The sequence below is a fragment of the Populus trichocarpa genome, chromosome 2, assembly GCF_000002775.5.
Source record: "Populus trichocarpa isolate Nisqually-1 chromosome 2, P.trichocarpa_v4.1, whole genome shotgun sequence".
Classification (NCBI taxonomy): domain Eukaryota; kingdom Viridiplantae; phylum Streptophyta; class Magnoliopsida; order Malpighiales; family Salicaceae; genus Populus; species Populus trichocarpa.
Genome location: NC_037286.2, coordinates 20,385,139 through 20,408,790, shown reverse-complemented (window position 1 = coordinate 20,408,790; position 23,652 = coordinate 20,385,139). Strand labels below are relative to the sequence as shown.

At 31.1% G+C, this 23,652-nt stretch overlaps 1 protein-coding gene and 1 long non-coding RNA gene across 2 annotated transcripts; both read left to right on the top strand.

Moving 5' to 3' along the window:
- The first annotated feature begins 15,289 nt into the window (after nucleotides 1–15,289).
- Nucleotides 15,290–17,922, top strand: LOC127905018 (uncharacterized). The gene is made up of 3 exons (XR_008058621.1): nucleotides 15,290–15,494; nucleotides 17,592–17,651; nucleotides 17,726–17,922. It is a non-coding gene; the product is annotated as an uncharacterized LOC127905018 (long non-coding RNA).
- A 1,373-nt stretch (nucleotides 17,923–19,295) lies between these two features.
- On the top strand, nucleotides 19,296–23,278 carry LOC7489266 (uncharacterized). The gene is made up of 6 exons (XM_002302797.4): nucleotides 19,296–19,684; nucleotides 20,973–21,230; nucleotides 21,291–21,339; nucleotides 21,720–22,005; nucleotides 22,415–22,493; nucleotides 22,905–23,278. The coding sequence occupies exons 1-6, from the start codon at nucleotides 19,343–19,345 to the stop codon at nucleotides 23,085–23,087; spliced, it is 1,197 nt and encodes a 398-aa protein (XP_002302833.4). The 5' UTR covers nucleotides 19,296–19,342; the 3' UTR covers nucleotides 23,088–23,278.
- Nucleotides 23,279–23,652: the final 374 nt, after the last annotated feature.

Genomic DNA, 23,652 nt, shown 5'->3' with positions numbered 1-23,652 from the left:
ATTATTGTATGTGAATTCCACCAAAGGTAAGTGATCTTTCCACTTCCCTCTAAACTTTAGAACACAAGCCTTTAACAAATCCCTAAAAGTTTGTATAGTTCTCTTTGTTTATCCGTCTATTTACATGTGAAAGGCAATGCTTAGCTTTGATTTTATCCCCATTACATGTTAAATGCTTGGCCATAATTGAGAGGTAAACCTTAGATCTCTGTTGAATACAATTGTCACCAACACCCCATATAATCTTACCACCTCGTCTACAAATAACTTTGTCAATTTATCACCTGAATCAATCATTCTCATCGGTAAAAACAATGTAGACTTGGTTAATCGATCTACAATCACCCAAATGATATCATTCCCCTTTCCTATCTTTTGGAGACCCTGAAACAAAGTCCATGGAGATATCTTTTCACTTCCATTCCAGATTTGAGAGGGGTTGTAATTTCCCTGCAGGTTTTTGATCTTTAATCTTCACCTGTTGACAGATCCAATAATTAGCTACAAACTCTACTACTTTCTTTTCATCCCCGACCACCAATAGAACCTCTTTAGGTTTTTGTATATTTTGGTGCTTCCGGGGTGCATTGCAAACTTAGATTTATAAGCCTTTGTAAACAATTATTCCTTCAAAGCCTTATCATTCGATACATAATTTTGTTTCGTCATGGCTACTATATCATTCTTTAACACTTGGAAAGGCGTTTATACACCCGAATTTATCTGCTTCTTCACCCACTCTACCTTCAGATCTTTCTCTTGAGCCTCTAAAACCTTATCTCTCAGTATCAACCGTATATTAACTTATGCTAACAATATTCCTTCAAACCCCAAAGTCAATTGTGCACATATTCCTTTTAATTACTCTAACTCTTTTTCTCTCGATTTGATCTTTTTATTACCTTTCATCCTAATCTTCTGACTTAATGCATCAGCTACTGCATTAGCCTTCTCAGGATGATACTCAATGACATAATTATAATTTTTAATCAACTATACCTAACATTTTAATCATATATTTAGTTCCTTCTACGATATTAGGTACTTCAGACTCTTATGCTAAGTAAACATTATAGAATACTCTAAAACGCGTGGGATATTCACTGTAGCAGCAGTTTTTTTTTTTTTCCCCGCTTTTGTTGCTTCTGTTTTTTATATCACTGTGCACAGTGAAATGTATCACTGTGCACACAGTGATACACTTGACTTTTTTTTTTTTTCGTTTTTGTTTTCCTTTTTTTTGTTTTTTTTTCCGCCTATGGTTTTTTTTTTTGCATTTTTCTTTAATGAATTTTTTTTTGTTTAATTTAGTTTGAAATTTTTTTTTTCCTTTTTAATCAATTTTTTTCGTTTGACCCATCGATTTTTTTTTTCTATTTAGTTATCAAACTTTCATGACGCGAATCCCAGGTTTGACGGGTTAACCTGGTTTGACGGGCTAACTCAGTTGATTCAGATTTTTTTTCTTTTTCCTCATTGGTAATATGCTTATGTCTTTTGTTTGTTTTTGTTTTTTTTTAATTAATTTTTTTCGTTTAGTTTAGGTTGTTAATGTTCACTTTTTTTTCTATTTCTTTTAATGAATTTTTTTTTTAATTTAGTTTGTTAATGTGAAAAAAAAATTTTATTTAGTTATCATACTTTCATGACATGGATCTCGGGTTTGACGGGTTAACTTGGTTTAACGAGTTGACATGAATTTTTTTTTGTTTTTTTCCTTTTTAATCATTTTTTTTTCGTTTTGTTTAGTTTGTTAATTTTTTTTCATTTGACCCATCGATTTTTTTTTTCTATTTAGTTATCAAACTTTCATGATGCGAATCCCAGGTTTGACGGGTTAACCTGATTTGACGGGTTAACTCAGTTGATTCAGATTTTTTTTCTTTTTCCTCATTAGTAACAGGCTTATGTCTTTTGTTTGTTTTTGTTTTTTATTATTTTTAATTAATTTTTTTTCTATTTAGTTATCATACTATGGATTACTATAGTATTTCCCTTACATGGTTTTTGTTTGGTTACAGTGTTTCCCCCACATGTTTTTTTTTTTAAATTATCTTTGTTAAATTTATTTTTTCAATATTGAGTTGGTTGAGAATTTAGCTTTAGCTTTAGCTTTCCCCACTTTTTTTTCTCATTTTTTTAAATTTTCCCCGCGTTTTTTCATTATAATTATAATTATTATTATATTGTATTATATTATATAACTGTTTTTTTCTTTTGTTTTTTCTTTTTATTTTTTTTAATGAATTTTTTTTGTTTGATTTAGTTTGTTAATGTTAAATTTTTTTTATTTAGTTATCAGATTTTCATGATACGAATCTCGGGTTTGATGGGTTAACCTGATTTGACGAGTTATTTTTTTCATTTAGGTTAGTTTGTTAAAGTTAATTTTCTTTCTATTTAATTATCAGACTTTCATACTTTCATGACACGTATCCTGGGCTTGACGGGTTAACTTGGTTTGATGGGTTAACCCGGTTAATTCTAGGTAAACCCGTCATTTTTTTTCTATTTAATTATCAAACTTTCATGACGCAAATCCCAGGTTTTACGGAATAACCTGGTTTAAAAGGTTGACCCAATTAATTCAATGTTTTTTTTTTCTTCATTAGTTTTTTACTTCCTGTTGATTTTTTTTCTTTGTTTTTTTAATTAATCTATTTAATTATCACACTTTTATGACACGACCTTATAGCCAGACCCACATCCAGTATTCTTGGGTCCAGTGTTACAGCCAGACTCACTTAAACTTCCTGGGTATAACTTTGCAGAAAAACCCAAGATTTTTAAATTTTTATTGTTTTTTAATATTTGTTATGCAAAAAAAAATGACCCGCGGCATCGCGCGGGTATCAAAGCTAGTTTATACCAAAATGTCATACAAGTAATGTTTCTAGACTCATAAGGTAAACACTATTGCCGCCAATTCTAAGTCTTGCACCAGGTAATTCACCTCATGAGTTTCCAATTGTCTCGATACATATGCTATCCCATGTTGCATCAACACACATTATAAACCCTTTTTTGGTGCATCATTATACACCACAAACCCCTCGGTTCTTGAAAGAAGAGCCAATATAAAAGGCAGTTGTGAGCCTTTTCCTTAACTCCTTAAAACTCTCTTCATATTGTTTAGCCCACTTAAATTTCACTTCTTTACGAGTCAAATAGGTGAAAGGGGAAGCAATAGTAGTAGAGAATCCTTCTATGAATCTCTAATAGTACCCAACTAAGCCAAAAAAAACTTTGGATTTTCATCATAGTCACCGACCTTTCCCATTTCAAAATAGCTTTAACTTTCCTTAGATCCACCGATATTTCTTCTGCTGACATGACATGCTCTAAGAAAACCATCTTTCTTAGCCAAAATTCACACCTATCAAATTTGGCATGCAACTAATTTTCCCTTAACACTCATAGTACACTCTTTAGATGTTTCTCATGTTCCTTATATTGACTTGAATAAATCAAGATATCATATATGAATACCTCTACAAACTCCAAAAATGATCTAAATACCTTGTTCATTAAATCTATAAACATTGCAAGAGCATTTGTCAGCTCAAAAGGCATTACTAGGAACTCGTAATGACCATATCGAGTCCTAAATGCGATCTTTTAAATATCATGTTCCTTAATCCTTAGTTGATAATACCTCAACCTCATATCTATTTTAGAAAATACTATCACTTCCTTCAGCTGATCAAACAAATCATCTATCCAAGGTAATGAATATTTATTCTTCATAGTTACCCTATTTAACTATCGGTAATCAATAAATTGACTAAAGGTTTCATTCTTCCTTTTCACAAACAATATCGGGGCTCTTTAAGGTGAATTACTTAGGTAAATAAAACCCTTACCCACAAGTTCTTGTAACTACACCTTCAACTCAAGCAACTTAAATATAGCCGTTCTATATGGTGACTGAGCTATGAGTGTCATCCTGGGTAATGCATCAATAGTCACCTCCACTCTTTTTTTCTAGAGGTAATCCTGACAGTTCTTCTAAAAGTACATCTAAAAATTCCCTTACTATAGGAATACTATTCAACTTAGGACTCTCTTTCCCTGACTTTATTATGAAAGCTATATAAGCTTGACACCCTTTTCTTAAACATTTGTTAGCGGCCATTAGCGATATCACACAGTTTGGTATCACTCTTCTTTCCCCTTTAAAATGTCACCTTTTTGCCATTATCTCCTATAAATGTTAACGCTTTCATAAAACAATCCATCTATGCCCTATGTACACCCAACCAGTCCATTCCCAGTGTAATGTCAAAATCAAATATCTTTAATGGAATTAAGTTTAACCTCATTCTTTTTCCCTCAATTGACACTACACACCCTTTACATACATCTTCAATGTCTACCGACTCACCTAAATATATACTAACTACTATTTCTCTTTCCAATATACCTCTATCAAAGTTTAGTTTATTCATATTTCTAGATGCTACAAAAAAAAAATAAGTAGCTCCCAGATCAAACAAAGCATAAACTAAATGCAAATTTAATTTTATCATACTTGTCACCACCTCAGTTGCAGTTCTAACATCCTCATGTGTTAGATGATAAACCATCCCTTAAGTCCTTTCTTGTTATACTCTGGGCCTTCTCCATGTAGTACTGCCCCCTAACTAAGTAGGTCCCCTAGGCCTTATCCATAGTCACCAACTGTTGATGACTCTGTGCTGGAAATCGAGATCTATGACCCATCATCCTCAAAGGGCATTCTTTTTTAAAATGCCTTATCTCTCTACGATAGAAACAACTTATCCCTAGATGTTTGCAATCCTTCCACTTATGCCCTTCATGCTTGTGAATAAAACACTTGCCCACTATTACTGAACAATCTTCAGGATGTTTTTGGTTGCACTTGTCACACAAGGGAAAAGATGGCATTCATTGTCTCATAAAACCACCAGCTGAATTAGTCATTGAACGAATATGCACCCTAGAAAAACCTTAACCACTAGATTGTACTGAGATTACTAAAAACCTACTAATAGCAAAGCTTCCCCATTTTCTATTGAACTGCCCAAAAAATAATTCACTCTTTCCTTTCTTAGGTAGAGGTGGGTGCCCAGTAGAAAACATCATGTCTTTTTTTCCCAAATCTCATTTGTTTTGCATCATAATTACCCTAATTTTCCCTTTGCAACACAACCTCCAAAGATTGAGCCGCCTCAACTAACTCCCTTATAGTTTTGGGATGTAAAGCAATTAGTCCATTTCTAAGTTCATGTCAGAGTCCATCTCTTAGTCTATCAATTCGATGTTGCTCAGTCGATACTATAGTAGTAGCAAACATAGAGAGGTCTTAGAATCGCCTCTCATTGTTCAATATTGACATGTTATCTTGCCTTAGTGCTAAGAACTACTGTTCTTTATCTTGACGATGTTGTCAGAAGTAATACCTTGTTTCAAATTCGAACTTAAAGTCACCCTAAGTCAGTAGCTCTCCCGATCTTCTCCCCCTCATCATGGCCCACCATGAATAGACACTATCTAACATTAATTGTTCCACACAAGATACTTGTACATTCTGTGGTTCCGGTGTTAGTTTAATATGTCATGTAGCCAATCGGTTGGTTACACGTGACATTATTATATTCATATAAATATATATTTATTATTAATAAATGCTTAATTTATATTTAATATTAATAAATATTAGATTAATAAATCTAATATATGATTTATGAATCTAGAGTAAAGATAAAATCCATAGGATAAAAATGCTTTGCAAAGGAAATTATAAAGTTGTTATAATTATGAGATTCCTATTGCATTAAAACATTGTTCCTAATATATTCCTAATTGATGCTCTCTTAAATATTGTATATTTATTAGAGTCGTAGAGACTGATACATATTATGTTCTTTCCTTTATGAAAGAAAGCGGTTGTTCTCATAAGTTGTGGTATAAGAGATACCTAGAACTAATATATAAGTGTTTGTCATAAGACATGTATATTAAACTGATCTGCATGAGAATTCTATATGGAGAGATCATTTATGTCTATGGAAAGACTCACGTGATGGTTGTGTAAGTGATCCTTAGATTTGAGATCACTAGTTTATCTTATATATAGAATGTTATGCTTTGATCCAGTTACATATTATCTTAATTGAGATAAGAAAGGGGCAGACATTAGGTATAACATGAACTATATAAAGATACTTGAGTGATTAAAAAAGGATTCATCACCCTAGGTGAATTAAGAAAAAAATTAATTCTGTTCTCAAACAGAATTGACTGAGAAATCCTTGGCTAAGGTAGAATGAGATTTGAAAAGAATTTCAAATCTTATTTAAAAGATCAATGACTATTATGTAGAGAACAAACATGATTTAACATTGTAGATATACTTTATGCTTTAATGTTAAATTGAACCATTATTGCTGAAAGAATATTAATTACACTGAGAAATCGGTCACTAATAGGTTAAGTCAAACTATTAATAATTTTTATAATATTTAAGGTATCATGACACGTTGCTAGACAATGCACGTGATCTTTAAATATAAATTAATCAATTGTTGAATTGATAATAAATTAAATTATTTAATTTATTTAATTAGAATTAGAATTTATATTTGGGCCACCATATTAGAAACCTAATGGGTTACACACATTAAGAATCATTAGTCAGAAATAAAACTGTGATGATTTAATTAAGTATGATTTAATTAAAATATATTTTAGAAATTAAGAACTAGAGTATAATTAATACATAGATTATATTTCTACATTTAGAAAAAATCAATTAAGGATTTGATTGAGTCAATTTCTAAAATTATCCTATATTAATATATGGATATTATTCAAGAGATAAATTTAAATTTTGCCAATTTATAGGATTTTTTATATTTCCTTATAAATAATAAGTTATACCTCTTATCACTACTGGTTGTCTGTTAGACAGAAAAACTATGTAAGTCATAGAATAAAGAGATAACAATCTAGGCATAGCAATCATTCTCTCATAAATAGAGATTTAGGAGATTTCTCACTGGTGGTTCGTGCGGATTACCGTTGAAGGCCGGACAATTGGACGACGTATGGTTTGCAACAACCCAGCCTTCAAAGTATTATTCAAATACCTAAAAAACTCTAGATCTGTCTAACGAGAGTCTAAGGACTCCTGAATAATTTGTTTTATTATTTCTACTACGTGTATGACATTCAAGAATCTAACAATAGTAGCGGAGCCTTCGTTCTTGTTAATTGCATATTCAATTGTTATTGGAATTAATTAGAAATTAATTTTATATGTAAAAAATAAATATTTTTTAAAAAAAGTGGTCAGATTTTTCTCTCAATGATTTTTTTAAATAAAAAAAAAACATAAACTCTGATCGATTATTGTTTCGACCAGATCAGATTTGACTGAATTCTGGATTTTATGCCTAAATTCCAGCAACTAAAAGAAGGGGGGTGAAACGTTGTCAGTGGCAGCGCCATCCCCTAACGCGCTTGCTACAGTAACACACCTAGCAAGGCCGCAACACGCTCTAACTGTGCCAGCAACCAAAGGTTGCTCCTAGCCTTGGGCAGCAACGGCTACAAATTTGCAACAACTGCAGGATGAAGAAGAAAACCAATTTTTGGTCTTTAGGGTTTTGGGAAATTACCTCCTTACCCCTATCCCCTTTTAATTTTAAGTATTAGGCTTTTAAGTTTGTATATTGTGAATATGACCCTAAAACTTTATGCCTAATGACAATTTAAGATCTTAAGGTAAATTATGAATTTACCCTCTATAAATAAAATTTAGATTTTATACCCTAAAGTAAATTAATTGTAGAATTAATTCTCCTAATAGGATTAAAAATGAATTTAATTGTTTAATTCTTTTTTTTATTTTTATAATATCCTAATGGGATTAGAATTTATTTAATTAAATAGTTTAATTAAATATTAGAAAAATAGTTTTTCTAATTTAATGAGAGTTTTTAAGTCGAAAAAAATTTTGTTTGGGAAATTATCAAATTGGATTTGATTGAATATTTCTAAGTGTTAGAAATATTATTTTAAATTTCACATAAAGCCAAAAATTAGAGTAGCATGGAATATTTTTTAATTATGCATATTAAAATGTTTTATTCATGATGGGTGATTATAGACATTAAAGACCAATGTGATTGTACTTTTATTTTGATTTATTTTGAGTTGTTAAGTCACTCAAGGTTGGATACATTAAATAAAATCCTAACCCATTAGGAAAATCTAAGTGAGATTTCCCGAATTAATAGGGAGGGCTATTAATTTGCAAGAAAATAGTGGAAGACCAAATTAAAATTAAAGACCTTATCAAAATTTAAAATTTAAATATGTAAGCATGAAACTAATACTCTTTATCTTTTATATAAATAAGTTGGTAGATAAAAATGAGTAGTAACATATCCATATAAAGCATATTTGATACTAACAAATTGACTAGATCAAATTTCTGAGATTGACACTGAAATGTGAGAATGGTTTTCAAGTAAGAAAATATGTTGTATATCTAGAAAATCCAATTCTAAATGTCCTTGTTGAGGATGCTGAAGAAGAAGTTAGGAATTAAGATCAACGTCATATTGATGACAATGAACAGACTGCTTGTGTGATATTAGCTAGTATATCACCTGAACTTCAAAAGCAACATGAGCATATGGATGCCCATACTATGATTATGCATCTCAAAGAATTGTTTGATGAGATCAATAAGACGGAGAGGTATAAGACCTCTAAGGAATTGTTCCGCTATAAGATGATAAAGAGTTCTTCAGTGAACACCCATGTTTTGAAATTGATTAGCTATATTGAGAAATTGGGCCAATTGAGTTTTGTCATGGACCATGAGTTAAGTGTTGACTTGGTCTTGTAGTCATTACCCCAAAACTTTTCACAATTCAATATGAACAAGTTAGATAGTACATTGCTAGAATTGCTTAATATGTTTCTAACTACTGAAGAGGCTTTTAAGAAGGAAAAAGACCAAGTTCTTCTAGTTCAGTCTTTTAGAATGTCTAAGAAAAAGGATAAGAAGAATAATGGTATTGTCTCTAAAGCAATTAAACCTACCGAGGGCATCAATAAAGACAAGGGCACGTGTCATCATTGTGGCAATAAAGGATATTGGAGGAGGAATTGCAAGGAATACCTTGCAACCATGAAGGCAAAAAAACTTAATGAAGCTTATACTTCAGGTATGTTTATAATTGACAATTGTCTTACTACTTTGCATTATAGTTTTTAGGTATTGGATATCGAATGTGGTTTTTACATTTACAATTGCATGCAAGAACTAAAGAAAATTAAAAGATTAGTTGAAGGTAGAGTGGACCTATGACTCAGTAATGAAGTAAAGGTTGTTGCATTAGCTCTAGGAACTAGTTATGTATTAGTTGTAGGAACTAGTTATTTTGTTTTGCTTAATGGGCTGATACTAGAACTTTACAATTTTTATTTTGTTCCTATATTTTAAGACATTGTTTCCATTTTATTTAGTATTAAATGGATTTAAATTTATTATTGAGGACGAATATTGTTCTTCTATAATAATGATATTTTTATGAATCTGGTAATTATATGAATGATTTGTATATACCTGAATTTAAAATGCTTAGGTTCAATATAAACTGCAATAAAATTGAAATACATATTGGAATAGATATTAAGAAACTTCAATTGGATCGAGGTGGTTAATATTTGACCAAATATTTCAAGGAATATCTAAAAAAAATAAGATTCTATATACCTTTTAGAACACTACATTAGTATGAAATATATTTCCAATGCTAAAACATTGGATATTTAGTCTGAACCTTAAAAAAACAAAATCTTTATAAATTTAGAAGGACATGTCATGCATCAATAATAAAGACCTCTCATGGAAGCTTTGAATGACATGTTGCTCATAATTTATGAGCCAAAAAATTATTTGGAAATAATATATGGTATTTATTCCAAGAAATGACTTGAAGCTATGAACTTCATGTACTAACCAAGTTTGGAACTTGGTTAATCCACCTGAAGGGATAAAACCCAATAGATCTAATTTTGATGGTATAATTAACAGATTCGATTTCATAAAAAATATGGATAAACCTTGTGTTTACAAAATGTTAGTGTGAGGAGTGTTGTTTTCCTAACATTATATGTACATGACATATGATTGTTAAGAAACGACATATCTTTACTTTAATTAGTAAAGTTTTGGTTGTCCAAGAATTTATCCATAAAGAAATTAAAAGAAACAACATATATATTGGATATGAAGATCTATAGAGATAGGTATAAAAGGTTTCTTAGATTGTCTCAATTCATGTATATAGAGTGGATGCTAAAATAGCTTAGCATGAAAGAATCTAATATTGGATTCTTATCTATTTTGCATGGAATAACTCCCTCTAAAGACATGTTTTCTAAGACACAGATTGAGAGAGATATAATGGAAATGTTATCCTATACTTGACTATAGGATCCATCAATAGAGAAGATAAACTAGAAGTTCAAAATTGTTTGAATTAAGAATCTTTCAATGAAATGTTGGGAAAATAGTGAATACCAATCAATATATATTTATTCTAAACAGTAGTGCTCTGAGTTGAAAGAGTTCCAAACAAGAGAGCAAAACTGATTCTACAATTGAATAAGAGTACACATCCATGTTTGAGGAAACAAAGAGGTTGTTTGGATCAAGAACTTCATCAATAAACTAGGTTAGTTCCTAGCATTGTTAATCTAGTTGCCCTATACTGCGAAAATGATGGAGTCATTGCATAAATGAAGGAACCAAGGTCTCATCAATGATCCAAACAAGTACTTAAAAAGTTCTATTAGATTTAATAAATCAATGAAATGAAAAATGTAAAAATAGAGTGAGTACCCACAAAAGAGAATCTAGAAGATCCTCTTACTAAGTCACTATCCATGCAGAAGCATTAATGCTACATAAAAGCAATATGATATTAGATACATGAGCGGTTAACTTTAGTGTAAATAGGAGATTGCTAGTTTAATATGTCCCGTAGCTAATTGGTTGGCTACATGTGGCATTATTATATTCATGTAATTACATATTTATTATTAATAAATACTTAATTTATCTTTTATATTCATATAATATTTGATTTATGAATCTAGAGTAAAGATAAAGTTCATGGAAAAAAAAATACTTTGCAAAACAAATTATAAAGTTGTTATAATTATGAGATTCCTATTGCTTCAAAGCATTATTCGTAAAATGTTCTTTGTTGATGCTCTCTTAAATACTAGGTATTTATTAGAGTTGTAGAGACTGGTACATATTATATCATTTTTTATATGAGAAGAAGCAACTGTTTTCTTAAGCTGAGGTATAAAAGATGCATAAAACTAACATGTATGTGTTTGTCATAATATATGAACACTGAATCGACCTGTATAAGAATTCCATATGGAGATATCACTTATGTATATGGAAAGACTCACGTGACGGTTGTGTAAGTGACCCTTAGACTTGAGATCACTAGTTTATCTTATATAAAGAATGTTATGCTTTGATCTTGTTACATGTTATCTTAATCAAGGTAACGAGGGAGACAAACATAAATTATATAAAAGTACTTGAGTGATCAAGAGAGGATTCATCACTATAGATGAATTAAGAGAAATGTCTCATCTGTTCTCAAATAATATTGACTGAGAAATCCTTGGTTAAGAATGAATGAGATTTGAAAAGAGTTTTAAATCTTATTCAAATGATCAATGACTATGATGTAGAGAACAAACATGGTTTAACATGGCAGACATACAACATGCTTTAATGTTAAATCAAAACATTATTGATGAAAGAATATTAATTACACTGAGAAACTGATAACTGAAATGTTAAGTTAAACCACTAATTACTTTTATAATATTTGAGGAATCTAGACACATTGCTAGACGATGCACATGATCTTCAAATATAAATTAATCAATTGTTGAATTGATAATAAATTAAATTGTTTAATTTATTTAATTCTATTTAATTAGAATTATAATTTATATTTGGGCCAACATATTAGGAATCTAAAGTGTTACACACATTAAGAACTATTAGTCAGAAATTAAACTGGGAAGATTTAATTAAGTATGACTTGATTAAAATATATTTTAGAAATTAAAGAATAGAATATAATTAATACATGAATTACATTTCTCCACCTAGAAAAATCAATTAAGGACTTGATGGAGTTAATTTCTAATTTTTTTCTAAATTAATATTTGGATATTATTCAAGGGGTAAATTGATATTACTAATTTATAGGGTTTTTTTATATTTTTCTATAAATAGTAAGCTATGCCTCTTATTTTTTTGTGGTTGTCTATTAGATAACTTAGCTTTTAAAGAATTATTCAAAACAGAAGAAAATTAAATCTTCAGGTAATAAATTCTTAAACAATTCTAGATATGTCTAACGAGATTCTAGAGACTCCAAATAATTTTGTTTTATTATTTTCGCTGCGTGTATGATATTTAAGAACCTAATGATATATACAAAAATAGCCCAAAAATAAGGCATTTTTCAACAACATATAAAAGGCCAAAGAAAAAGAAAAACTTACACATTGATTTATGATTGTAGGGAAACCTTCATTGAAAGTAGGCCAACCATAGCTAGAGTTAGATTTGGTAATGATGTCTTACAACCAATATAATTGTGAACTCCTTCATCAAAGAACATGTCGTCACCCCTACTCTGAGTAAACTCTTTAGCCGGGAATGAATGATATCACAGGTAGGGGTGGTGGATCAAGATTTTTAAAATCCAATTAATTCGATCCAATTAGTATATCTATATTTCTTTTTTTATATATATATAATTCATGGAATAAATATTTATTTTTATTTTATTTAGAAATATTTTAACTCCAAAGTTCTTATTAGTAAGCTTCTTATTAGATTTCTCCAACATAATAAAAATAGCTTGTTGTTTTGCTAGAAAGAAAAAGAAGATAACTAGAATTTAATGGTAATGCAAGGTATGAAAATTAGATCAAACATTAGAGGTGTTATGAAACTTATAGTCTATGTTGAATGTCCGCTTTTAAATAAGGATTCATGAAAATTAGGAATATAAATCCAGCCCGTAATTATTTGTAATATTCACAAAAACTTTAGCCAAGCCCAATATATCCAACCTACTATCCATGATAAAATTAAATGAATCGGGTTTATAATTTATAAAATATTAAAAATTTAATTAGATATAATTATAGATCCAAAGTCGAATTAACTATATCAATTAACACTTCCAATGAAAAAAAAAAAGGTTTTACTTTGTGTTCTACGTGGTTCTCTTTTCTTCTTAGTCTGTATTATATTTTACATGAAGGGTATTTTCATTGACTTTCATTTACTTTGTATTTAAGGTATAATTTTTAAACCTATGGGAAGAAAATATAATGTAAACCTCAAAAAGATGAAAGTAGGGGTGAGCAAAAAAATCAAGAAACCGATTAAATTGAAAAACCGAGAAAAAAATAACTAACAAAACTGAACCGTAAAACAAAACTGATTAAAATTCTTGAAAAAAATTTCGGTTCGGTTTCGGTTTCAGAAACCTGAAACCGGAAAAACCCAAACCGAACCGAAACGGTTCAGTTAAGGGGGTACTATAAATACAAAAAAAACACGTTCTTATTCTTAACCCTAGCGTCCAAACTCCAGCCGTTCTTCTCCTTGCTCCTAAACCGCTCCCTCAACCCTCACAATTCACACTTTCATTCACAGATCTGTAACGAAATCAAGTTAATCCATCTTCATCCACAGCCAGCCACATCCCTCTCCCACACCATCTTCATCTTCAAACTAGCCAGTCAGCCACATCCCTCTCTCACACCCGACCTTGAATCGTATGACACACACCACACCGACACACCGAACCTCCAGAGTCCAACTCTAGATCTAGGAAACCAGTCAGGCAGTCACCTCCCTCTCTCACACCCGACCTTGAATCGTGTCACAACTCACACTAGGTATGATTTTTTTTTGTCAATCTTTGTTTTTTTTTTTTTAACATATGCTCTATGATTCTGTGTATTTGTTGGTATATCCTTACAAAAAAATCAGAGTTTGAGCTTAGAGTGGTATTTTGGTTGATTTTTTTCTGCATTAAAAAATCTGTGATTCTGTGTATTCTGTGGATTCTGGGAATATGGATAAATTTAGTGTAGGGATGATTAGTTTACCAATTTATTTTAATTATAATGTCTAGGTTATTTTTGGATAAGGTTCTATGTATATATCAAGATTAAATTTCTTCGTGGTCAAGAACAAATTATTAGATGAATTTAGTTTATCGTGAGTTTACTTGCATAAACTCTGTGCAACCTACTATAAAATGATCATGCAGTGCAGGACCAAAATTATAAAAAATTTCCCTTCCTAGCATGACATCTATATTTAGAGTCTAATAATCTATTTCCACCAATTTCCAACCCTCCTACTCCATACTCCAGCAATAACAATGAATATGTTAATCCACGAATACATGAAAGCAATAACAATGAATAATGCATGAAATAATTTGATGATGAAATGGCAATCTATGAAAAGTGATTCTGATTTTTCTCTTAACAAAACTTTCCTCACCATCCAATCAAGGGTTACTGCAAAACAGTTAAGGACTTGCAAATTACATCTATAATTTCAAAGTTGACTCCGAGAAACAAATTAAACCATATATTACAAATAAAGTTCTAGATGAAGAAAAATCTATGGAATGAGACAGTTGTGGAAAACTAATAGCAAGGCCTTCCTTAATTTGACTCTAGAGTTTGTTAAAGGATAGTAATTAATGAAAAATTTCTCTAATTCTCACAAATTTCGCCGAATTTGGTTTAACATTGTTCTCAGCTCCAAAGAAAAAGAGGGGGGGCTCGGTGGACTCTGTAATTTATCAATTATGAAATTTGAATTTTTTTTTCTAGTTGAATAATTTACCATTACATGCCAACCACCCCGTCTACATGTACTAAGGTCAATTTCGAACCATAACTTGAGACTGAGACCTCAACACAGAATTATTGGCAGTCAAAATGGCTAAGAATTCAAACTTAAGGGGTGAGAAAAGAGAAGGTGGGTGGATTTTCCAGTTGCTGCATACAATCATTCATGGATTGAATTTTAGTATATTTAAGTTTCTATTAGTTTCTTTGAGATGGAAGCAAAATGGGTCATGTGTTAGTGACTGCAGTCCAATTTTCGGATGTAAATCATGTGTTATCTTAAGCGTGTCCAAAATTTTAGTTTTGACTATAAAACATTATGCATGTTTCTTTGAATTTTAGTACATTTAAGTCTATTATAAATTATGGTTGTTAACATGTTTTCATTATGAAATAACAGATGGAAAATCTTCAAATTCAAAATGCTTCATCCACAGGCACTACACCAACATCAACCAATTCTCCAACTTCAAAAACTAACGCAGAATCAACCACTGCAGGATCCATCACAGATACAAAAGGTAAACAACCTCAAGTCCTTACATCAATGAAAAGAAATGCTGATGATAAAAAAGTCATAAATTTGGGATCACTTTACAAAACTTGATGTTGATCCTAAAGCCCCTAGAACTGAATGTAATTATTGTGGAAAACATTATGCATGTCATATTATTGTTAATGGCACATGTAATATGTGGAGTCATTTAAAAGCGTGCAAAAAGTTTTCTTTTGTGATTGATAAGAAACAAAAGGTTTTGGTATTAGAACCTAAGATAGAGAAGGGTGAATTGGGAGAACAAAATGTGGGAGCTCTTAAGGCAATAGGTTATAATTATGATGAATGTAGACAAGCATTAGCAAAGATGATTATAATTGATGAGTTGCCTTTTAATTTTGTTGAGGGTCGGGGATTTAAATTGTTTGCTAGGACTATGCAACTTAGATTTGACATTCCTTCTCATTTCACTATTATGAGAGATTGTTTGAAACTTTATGTTGAAGAGAAGGATAGATTGAGGACAACTCTTAGGGGTCACCGATTGTGCTTAATAACAGATACATGAACATTAATCCAAAATATTAACTATATGTGTTTAACAGCTCATTGGATTGATAATGAGTGGAATTTGCATAAAAGAATTCTCAATTTTTATCAAGTTTCCAATCATATGGGTGAGATAATTGGTTAAGTTATTGAGAATTATATGTTAGAGTGGGGGATTGATAAAGTTTTGACTGTTACAGTAGATAATGCAAGCTCTAATAATGTGACTATTTCATTTCTGAAAAATGTGATGAAAGATTGGCCAACTAATATTTTGTCAAATGAGCATTTGCATGTTAGATGTTGTGCACATATTGTGAACCTCATTGTGTGAGATGGCTTGAAAGAGATTAATGTTTCAGTTGTTAAGATTCAAAATGCAATTATGTTTGTGAGATCTTCACCGTTGAGGCAACTTGAATTTAAGAAGTGTGCAGAAAAGTTGCATATAGAGTGTAAGAAATCATTGTGTTTAGATGTTGTAACTCGATGAAATTCAACTTATCTTATACTAGAAGCTGCTGAAAAGTTTGAAAAGGTATTTGTGAGGTTAGGTGAAAAAGAACCTAGGTATATGAGTTACTTTTTGGAGGTTGATTCACAGGGGAATAAAAAAAACATAGGGCCACCTGGTGTGGAGGATTGGGAAAATACTAGAACTTTGGTGAAGTTCTTAAAGATATTTTATATGGTTACATTGAGATTTTCTGACTCATTGCATGTCATATCAAATTCTTTTTTCAATGAATTGATTTACATGTATACAAACTTGTTGCAATTGTGTTAAAATAAAGATAATATTTTAAGTGGAATGGCAATGAATATGATGTAAAAGTTTGAGAAGTATTGGGGTTGTGAAGTAAATTAGAATTTTTTGTTATATATGGCTAATGTCTTAGATCCACGTTTCAAGTTGAAATATGTGAAATTTTGTTTTGGTGATTTGTATGATTATGACAAAGCACAATTGCTAACAAATAAAGTGAAAGATAATTTGGTGAGCTTGTATGAGTTTTATTTGAAAATTGATGAAATGGTGGATAATAATAGGCATAAACAAGATGTTAATGCTATTAATGACACGGAGGTAGATGTTAACACTTTGGCTCGATTCAAAAGACATTTACAAGAGGTGGATAGTATGGAAAATAAAAATGAGGTTGAGAGATATTTGATTGATGGATGTGAGGATCCTAATGATGATAAGTTAGATATTTAGGTTGGTGGAAAAGTAATGCTTTGAAATATAAGACACTTTTAAAGGTTGCACAACATGTTCTGGCTATTCCTATATCCACAGTGGCTTCTGAATCAGCATGTAGTGTGGTGGTCGTGTACTCGATCAATTTTGAAGTTCTCTATCTCCAGCAATTGTTCAAGCACTCATTTGTTGTCAAAATTGGTTGCATTATGGATCAATTCCAATTGATATTAGAAGCATGATAAATGATCTTGAAACCTACGAAAACCTTGAGTCAGGTAATTTTTTTTTATAAACTTGCACCTTTTATTTTGTGATTTATTAATTAAATCGTTTGCAATAATCTAACATGTCTAATTTTTTATTTTGTAGAATTTGGTGGAAAGTTACATCGAGCAACGAATGATAATTAGTTCAAAAGTTACTTTGATGGTAAAATACTACATTTTATTTTTACATATTCTAATTTATTTTATCATGATATAATTTTAGATCTTGATTTCCAGGTTTTGATGTCAATGGTATTAAGGAATCAAAGTGCAATGTTCTTGTCGTCTTGATGTGCTTTTCGATTGGGATAATATGCACAATGAAGATTTATATTTTTTGCATGAAGTGTTTTATTTTTTATGGCAAAGTTATTTGTTGTTTCTTTTTAAGCCCTTTTGAAGGCAATGCTTTGTAATTTAAATTGTAACTTGGTGTGTGTGTTATTTAAACTTTGATGCAGGAGGAGTCCAAAACACAAATATTAGAAGGTGTTTGTTTCCCGGAAAGTGGTTTCCGGGAAACCACTTTCCAAACTTTCCTGTGTTTGTTTGCCATTAGGAAAGTTGGTCAACGAAAAACACTTTTCGGTCAAAGGAAAATTTAGCTTGGTTTTCAGGAAAGTGTTTTCCTTTTATTTTGGGCGGAAAACACTTCCCGAAAGTTGTGAAAAATTTAAAAATATCATAGTATTTGCTGATTATATCAAATTTGATTCTCAAACTTTTGATTGCTATATATATTTTGTTTGGAATATTTGTTTTTCAATTTCATCCCTTAGAATTTAATTTTTATATTAAGTTTGATCCTCATTTTTATAATTATTATTTGTTTTTCCCTTATCATTTTTTAATTGAGATTTTTTATCTATCAAATTTGGTTCTCATTCTTTTGATTGTTACTTATTTTATTTGAAATAATTTATGAAATGTTAATTATTATTATTTTAATTTCTTCATCTTTTATTTTTTTTATTTTTTAGATTTAATCTATATTATTTTGATTATTATTTATTTTATTTGAGATAATTTATGAAATCATATGTTTTTTTCAATTTCATTCTCAATCAACTTTTTCATTTGTAAGATTTGTTCCTCATTATTTTAATAAACTTGAAAAAAAATAAAACATTAATAAGTTATTTTCCAGCTCATTTTCCATGACATAACCAAACACTGAAAAGTGTTTTCCAACTTATTTACCATTAGACTACCAAATATCGGAAAATAATTCACTTTCCCGGAATTCACTTTCATGGAATTTACTTTCCATAAAGAAACTCATTTCCAGCAAACAAACGAGACATTAGAGAGACTTGCAACATATTGAACATAATATTAGCACTAATAATTTACTATAAATGAATATTCAGTGGCAAAAAATATTAAATATGTTATAGAATCTTGTAACAAAATTAGATAATATTAACATTAATTACAAGTCTATCAGAAAATCAAAAAAAAAAATACAGGTTTTCTGATTTTTATGTTAAAAAAACCGAACCAAAATCGGTTGATTTGAACTGGTTCTAGTTTGAATTTTTTAGTTTTTTAAAATTTTAATTTAATTATTTTTTTAGATAAAAATCAAATCTAATTAGAATAAATAAAGTGACACGTTTCAGAAAATCACTAGTAAAAACATTTTTCTTTTCTTTTAATAACTCCTCACCCTTCTTCTCTCATGTCCAAACTTATTAAAAATGATTAAGAATGTTTTTAATTATTTTAAAATTATTATTTTTTTAATTTTCCCTCTCCTTCTTATATTATATATCGAGCAAAATAATTGTATTAAAAAATTCTCTCCACGCTGTCCCAAACGCCAAAACCGAAACCAAAAAAAAAAAAAAAACAATGTCGGTGGCGAATCCAAACGCTGTCTCTGTGCCTCCATCCGATTACGACGTCGAGTTTCGTAGCTTATCAGACGACGCCTGGTACAGCGTTTGCACGGTTCTCGATGGCGAGAAACTCACTCTCAAGTACCAAAATTTCAGTGACGACGATGACTCCATTTTCGAGGTGAAGAATTTCAAAACTTTGGAGGAACTAGAGAGGTTGGAGGACCGGTTCCGCCCTATTTCTGCTCAATTGCAGGACAACGAGTGCCACAAAGTGGTCGGAGGTGTCGTTGTTTGCGCCTCGCATTCCTTCGATGGCTCTGACAACCGCTTTTACGACGCCGTAGTCGATGATGTGAGTCTACTCTTAATTTTCGAAGTGGGTTTTTTTATTATAATTTGAAAAAAAAATGGATTTATTAGTTGATATGATTTGTGTTTGTGTGTGTGTGGTTGCTGAGTTAATACCATGTTTAATTAGATTTGAAGATTGTTTTTCTGGTCAGGATTTGGTATTTTATTTTTTATACTATGAGAGAGAGAAGAGAATCTTTTGATATTCTTAAAAAAAAGTCTTGCTCTTTTTCCCACGTTCATCTTTACTTGTATAAATTTGCATCTCGTCTTTTGTCCTTGCCCAGATGCTCATTCGTTTTGATTTTTATGCTTACGATTAACATTTGAAGACATCAAATTTGTGTTCATTTTGATTTCATTAGGAATGGATTGAATAGGATATAAAGTGTTCAAATAACTTAATTTCATTATTCTTAATCACCTTTGCACGCCAACAATAGTGCGCTTGAGTTTGATGAGAAAAATTAAATTGATCAGTCTCATGAACCATTTTCATATCATCATTGGTTATCTAATTAGGCTCTTTAATTTGTAGATGAATGAGTTTATCCAAATGAATCTGCTTCTATGGATACGAATTAGAATTGCTCTCTTCTTGGGAGGGGGGAAGAAGACAAAGGAACTGTAAATGGTGTGGCTGTACTAATGCCCATTTTCTGCTTCCACCACCATGGAAATGATCATACTACTATCTGAAGCCTGTGTTATGATATGATTGCATTTAGTCTCCGGGTCTAGGGAACTGGCTATGAGTTTGAAAATGAACTACAGACATCTAATCATTATGTGAGATAGTGGATAGAACAATAGATTATATAATCAGGAGAGAGAGGAATAGACGCATGCATCAAACTGGAACTGCTACTGTCAAGACCTCATTAGAGCTATTATCCAGGTTGTTCATCTCAGAATGGCAAACTCTACAATTCTGCAGGAGGCAAAAAGTAATTGTAGTCTAGAAGATTATTGTACCAAGTGGAATTTTACGTGATTAGTGTTTCTTGTTAAAAGTTCTTTTAGTTTGCTTGCGTTCTACTCCTATAGTTGTAGCAATTCTATTGTATTTTATTGGGGTAGTTCCCTCTTGCTTCCTTTTTGGATGAATGAAGAAATACTAAAAAAAAAATTAGCTTCAGAATTTTGGTTTTGTCATTCACTATCTGAATAGCTTTCTAATAATTTGTAGAAAAAAATGGGAAAAATATAGGCATACTGATGGAAGATGCTCTAGTAGCTCATAAAAATTATTTTAGCTATTAGTGGTTGACAGGTGCTCTTTTTGGTAGGTGGTTCATAAGGAGCATTCATTTGAACAGGGAGGAGAAATGTGTTCGTGCACATTTATCGTGATCATGCAGCATGGTCCAGTCGCTGGGTGTTTTGTTAACAAAACAATTGAAAGCCTCTGCCTTGTACAGTCCTATGCTTGCCTTGATCCTAATTTACAGCTTTTCTTGAAGATGGTGAAGGAAAGACTTCAAAATGAACCTTGTGTACTTGAGAACAAGAAGTCAGCCACAAGCTTTACTAAATGGCTTAATCAGGCAAGTTATTGTATTTGTGATATTTCATGATTACCATGTCTAAGCATTTCTTTTTTGCAGAATACTAAGTGTGCCAAGCAGTCTCCTTGTAAGAAACGTCCACCTGATGGTTTGTCTCTTAATCTCTTCTCCTATAGAAACTCATTTAGAATTGAACAATGTGCTAACTTTAACTACTTGGACTCTGCTTGAGTTTTTCTTTTAATTCTCTTACCACTTCAGCTTCTGATAGTAATTTTAACTATGCAATTGCTCTTTGTATTTCATTCGTCTTTATAGCACCTCTAATATGTTCATTACGTTTTCTATCAATTCATTCATAGATTGAATCTGATCAACTACTAACAATCTTAATTTTTGTCATCTTGTCATGATCAACTTTTACTCTACACATGCAATATTTCCTTCTTTGTATTTGATGTAACTCACTAGTTCTTTTTCTGTTATCCCCTGCATCTCACTATTTGTTTTTTCTCTTTTTTACACTAGAGGCAAAGAGTAACGATCACAGTGATTGGTCTAGGGATGACAATGACCTCGGAGGCTGTAGCTCTGTGTTTTTGATTGACAATTTAGATAAAGATCTATCTCCTTCAACAATTGTGGAATTCATACACTCACGCACTTCACTCTCAGTTCAAGCATGTGTCTTCCCAAGCATGTCATCAGAGATGTACACACAGGGGGCCATTGTGTTGAATTGCAGAAAGAATCTTGAGAAATTGTCCAAATTTCTAGATTGTCAAGACCATATTATCATGTCAAAGAGAGGAAGGTATGTATTGTGATAAGTAATCTGATTGACTTTATAATTTGCTGTATAGTGGAGTTTAACTAAATGTTTGCTGTTATTAATTTTTCTGTCTTTGTTTTTTTCCTCATCAATAGTTCTTTGAAACATTATACCTTGCATCTTAACAAGCTATGAACAAGGGCTTTTAATTGTTCAGATCTTGAGCATACCAAATGTTTCAACATGTATTATTATGTTGTTGACTTTCCATAATGATATCTGATGTTACTTGAATTGAAAACCTGACCAGATTTTCTACTTTATTGCGTGTCTGTATATGAGATTTGATGGAGAAGCTCATTGAAGTTTTTGACTTTTTGGTTTCAGTATCTTTGCTTTATTTGTCAGACATTTATTCATTTAGTGTTGATAACCTAATTCATATCTGCAGGCCGTGGGTGGTAACTGGGAATCTGTCTGGGTATGATTCATTTGCAGTGTCAATTCAAAACTTGATGCATAAATATCAGGCAAGCTTTGCACAAGTTTCTTTTTCTGTATTAGGCTAAATGGTTTAGGTACATGTAGAGGATGTCGCAGATACTTTGGTATGTGAAGATTTTTCTGCCGCCTTGAGTTCTAGAGGTTGCATGGTCATATGGGCAGCATTTTCCTCCTTGAATGTATGCAAGAAAATGAATAAAAGAGTATTTTGGCAGGTTTCATCTTTTATATTGGCAGGTTGCTTATGATAGTCATTAGCTAGTATAAGAATCAAACTTCAGTTTTCCATTCATGTTTGATAAGAACTTAAATCCTGCACCATCACAATAACTGGTGCTCCCCAGTATGATGTGTGAGCCTCACCACCAAATAGTTCAAGCTTTTGTGTTGGTTTAAGTTCTTTAATCGTTGAATTTCACTTTTTTTTTTATTTGCAGGAGAATTGGCAGCATAAAAGTACCGGCCATGCTTTAAAAGTTGTTTGTCCTGGATCTGAGGAATACACGACTGCAAAGCAGCTGAGAGATCTATTCATGGAGTTCACTGAGCATCAACGGCGATTACACAAGAGGCTAGCGATGGAGGAGAGAAAGATCTTGCAGCCATCCCAAGTAGCATAGGTACTTGAATGCATACTGTATATAGGTCTGTCAACATTGTAAAGGAGAAGCTTACCGAAACTAAATGACACGTGATGGGAAAAAGGAAATTAACCTCCCTTGTTTAGGTGTTTCAAAGAGGGCTTTAGTTTTGTATCAGCAGACGGTGTGTCGTTTCGTTTGTTAATTTTAAAATTCAGTCATTAGTGTAACTGGAAAAACAAGCCTTTTTTTTTTTTTATACCCAAAAACCTATTTAAATCATTTTATTTTTACCCATAACATCTAAAACACTTGAGGAATCTTGTTAAACCAATTAATAACTTTAAAAAACAAAAAAAAAACCGTTCAAAAACTCAAAATTAAGAAACTTTTCAAGCTTATATATGTTTGTTTAGGTGTTTTCAATATAAAAAACATCTAATTTTAATCTTTTTCATTGTAGGAATCTTTCGATATAAAAATAGAAAATTAAAAAACTTTTCAAGTTTATATATGTTTGTTTAGGTGTTTTTAATATAAAAAACATCTAATTTTAATCTTTTTAATCGTAGGAATCTTTTGATATAAAAATAGATTGTTTTGG

What these genes read in the sequence shown, in the direction of transcription:
- LOC7489266 (XM_002302797.4), top strand. Translation starts at nt 19,343, where the DNA reads ATGTCGGTGGCGAATCCAAACGCTGTCTCTGTGCCTCCATCCGATTAC. An exon ending in TAAGAAACGTCCACCTGATG is followed by an intron (nt 21,340 to 21,719) that starts GTTTGTCTCTTA and finishes TTTTTACACTAG; the next exon opens with AGGCAAAGAGTAACGATCAC. An exon ending in ATCATGTCAAAGAGAGGAAG is followed by an intron (nt 22,006 to 22,414) that starts GTATGTATTGTG and finishes TCATATCTGCAG; the next exon opens with GCCGTGGGTGGTAACTGGGA.